Source organism: Dasypus novemcinctus, chromosome 17 (assembly GCF_030445035.2).
Source record: "Dasypus novemcinctus isolate mDasNov1 chromosome 17, mDasNov1.1.hap2, whole genome shotgun sequence".
Classification (NCBI taxonomy): Eukaryota; Metazoa; Chordata; class Mammalia; order Cingulata; family Dasypodidae; genus Dasypus; species Dasypus novemcinctus.
Window position 1 is genome coordinate 84940260 of NC_080689.1, and position 2344 is coordinate 84942603.

The 2344-nt window shown below is 39.3% G+C and overlaps 1 gene segment (V, D, J or C); it reads left to right on the forward strand.

The window, feature by feature from the left end:
* The first annotated feature begins 287 nt into the window (after positions 1-287).
* Positions 288-814, forward strand: LOC131273872 (immunoglobulin kappa variable 3-20-like). The segment is given in 2 exon segments: positions 288-344; positions 521-814. Coding segments are annotated over 2 exon segments (333 nt in total).
* The last annotated feature ends 1530 nt before the right edge of the window (positions 815-2344 follow it).

Genomic DNA, 2344 nt, shown 5'->3' on the forward strand with positions numbered 1-2344 from the left:
ACAGTATAATTGTTGATAAATTATTTCATTTTCCTAATTGTGCTAAATATTGTTGAAAATTTTGGTTGTTAAGTTGATGTCTCAACTTTTGCCAGACTGTAGTTACATTTCCTGTGGTCATGATATTTTTATCCCCTTCCATTATTTATCTTTACAACTCACTGCACAGGTATGTTTGACTTTATATTTTCTATTGATTTGCATAGACTCATCTGGGACTTGGTTGTTTGCTCAGAGCACTATTAATGCAGGTTCCGTGGAGATGAGGCCTTAGTGCATCAGACGAGTGAGCAAGATGATGTCACATTCCCAACTGCTCATCCTGCTGGTGCTCTGGGCCTCAGGTGAGAGGTTTAGAAGAGTATTATCTTTATAAAACTGGAGAATGGTTTTAACATGCAGAGTGAGCAAACCATTTCATCTAAAGCAGATCTGAATATAAATAAGAAAACCTACATTTAGATATATATTTTATACATTTGTGACATAATGCACGATCAATGCTCTTTTCTGGTTGCAGGTGCCAGTGGGGATATCGTGATGACCCAGTCTCCAGGCTCTGTGGCTGCATCTGCAGGAGAGACCGTCACCCTCAAGTGCAAGGCCAGTCAGAGTGTTTCCAGCAGCTACTTACATTGGTACCACCAGAAACCAGGACAGGCTCCTAAACTGCTCATCTATAGTGCATCCAACCGGCCATCTGGGGTCCCTGATCGATTCAGTGGCAGTGGGTCTGGGACAGATTTCACTCTCACCATCAGCAGATTCCAGCCTGAAGATCTGGGAGATTATTACTGTCGGTAAGGTAGCAGCTATCCTCCCACAGTGCTTCAGCCTCGAACACAAACCTCCTCCCCAGGGCTGTAGAGCAGTGAGTCTTGCAGCACCAGCTGCTTCCTCTTCAAATTGAGTATGTTTGCTTCCTCCATCAGACTGAGAAACCACATTCTTTAGGGGACTGTACCACTGAATTTTTTTTTTCTCTTAGCCAGTTCAAGTAACAGGGTGAATTGACACTCTAGGCTGGGGTCTTTTAAACTTTATAACCTGATGGATTGATTCTCTTATCATTGTACCTCTTTAATGTTTAAAAATTTATCATCTTCTTTCCTTATCCTTTCCATCTTCTTCCTTCTCTGCCTTCTTCCTCCAACTCTGGTCCTTCCCAAGATTAAATCCTTGATTCTTCATAAGCAAAACTTCCCCTGTGGAAGGTCATTTTCCTCCCTTACTCTTTCTTCCCTGGACACATTGCCATCCAAGCCTTTCTTTTCAGTGTCACAAAAGATGACTTGATTTGCTACTGTTTCATCTTTTTTAAATTTAGATAACTATTGTAATTTCCTATTGCCATCAAATAGTAATTGCGGGTGCCTTAATATACTATACTCATTGAAGAATGCATAGGTTATAAGGGAGGATGCTCAGCCAATGATATATGTTGATTGCAGTTTGGGTATAAAATTTTCCAGTGAGCTTCATATTCTGCGATTGTCACCCTATTTCTATAGTTCCCTTTAAAAATGGTTGAACCATAAAACTTGCCAAAAATTGAATGTTTTCCATATTGCTATATGGTCTGTGCTTACTTCATCTTGTTCCAATATATTTGAAATGACACGTATATAATTTTAGTCTTTACAACATTACTTAATGTTGTATGTTCCATCTATTTAAAAAAGAAAAATAATGCAAATAGAATATATGTATATTTGATGGTGTGAAGCAGGGTGGACCTCAGTAAAGGAGGATCTTAAGGGGAATCTATTCTGTGGATGTAACCTATTGTAGGTGGAAATCTTTGAGTAAGTTACTTAAGTTCATGCCTGGACCACTGTGGGTCTCAGTCCCTTTACTTGAGTCTTTTATTAGAGAATAAGATTCAGACAAAGAAGGAGAAAGCCATGGCAGCAAGAATCTGAAGCAATGAAACCTGGAAGTTACAGAAGTAACAAGCAGATGCCACGTGTCTTGCCATGTGACAGAGGATTCCAGCTTGACTGGCAGCTGGTCTTTGGGAAGAAAGCATTGCCTGATGATGCCTTGATTTAGACATTTTACTCAGCCTCAAAATTGTAAGCTTGTAAGTTAATAAATACCTCTTGTGGAAGCCAGCCCATTTCAGCCTGGCTAACTACAATAGTCTATATCCAAATATTTATAGAATAACTGAAAATCTGCCTCCTTTTGTAAAGCCCTTTTTCTTTTCTCCATCTCTTTCAGCTATTCTCATTCTTTCATGGCAACTCTCTAATTCTTCAACTTTAACCTTCTAGAAATGTGTGACAACTTTCCTCCTGAACTCTTTCACCAATTGTCAACTTTTTCTCTTACCATCCTTTGG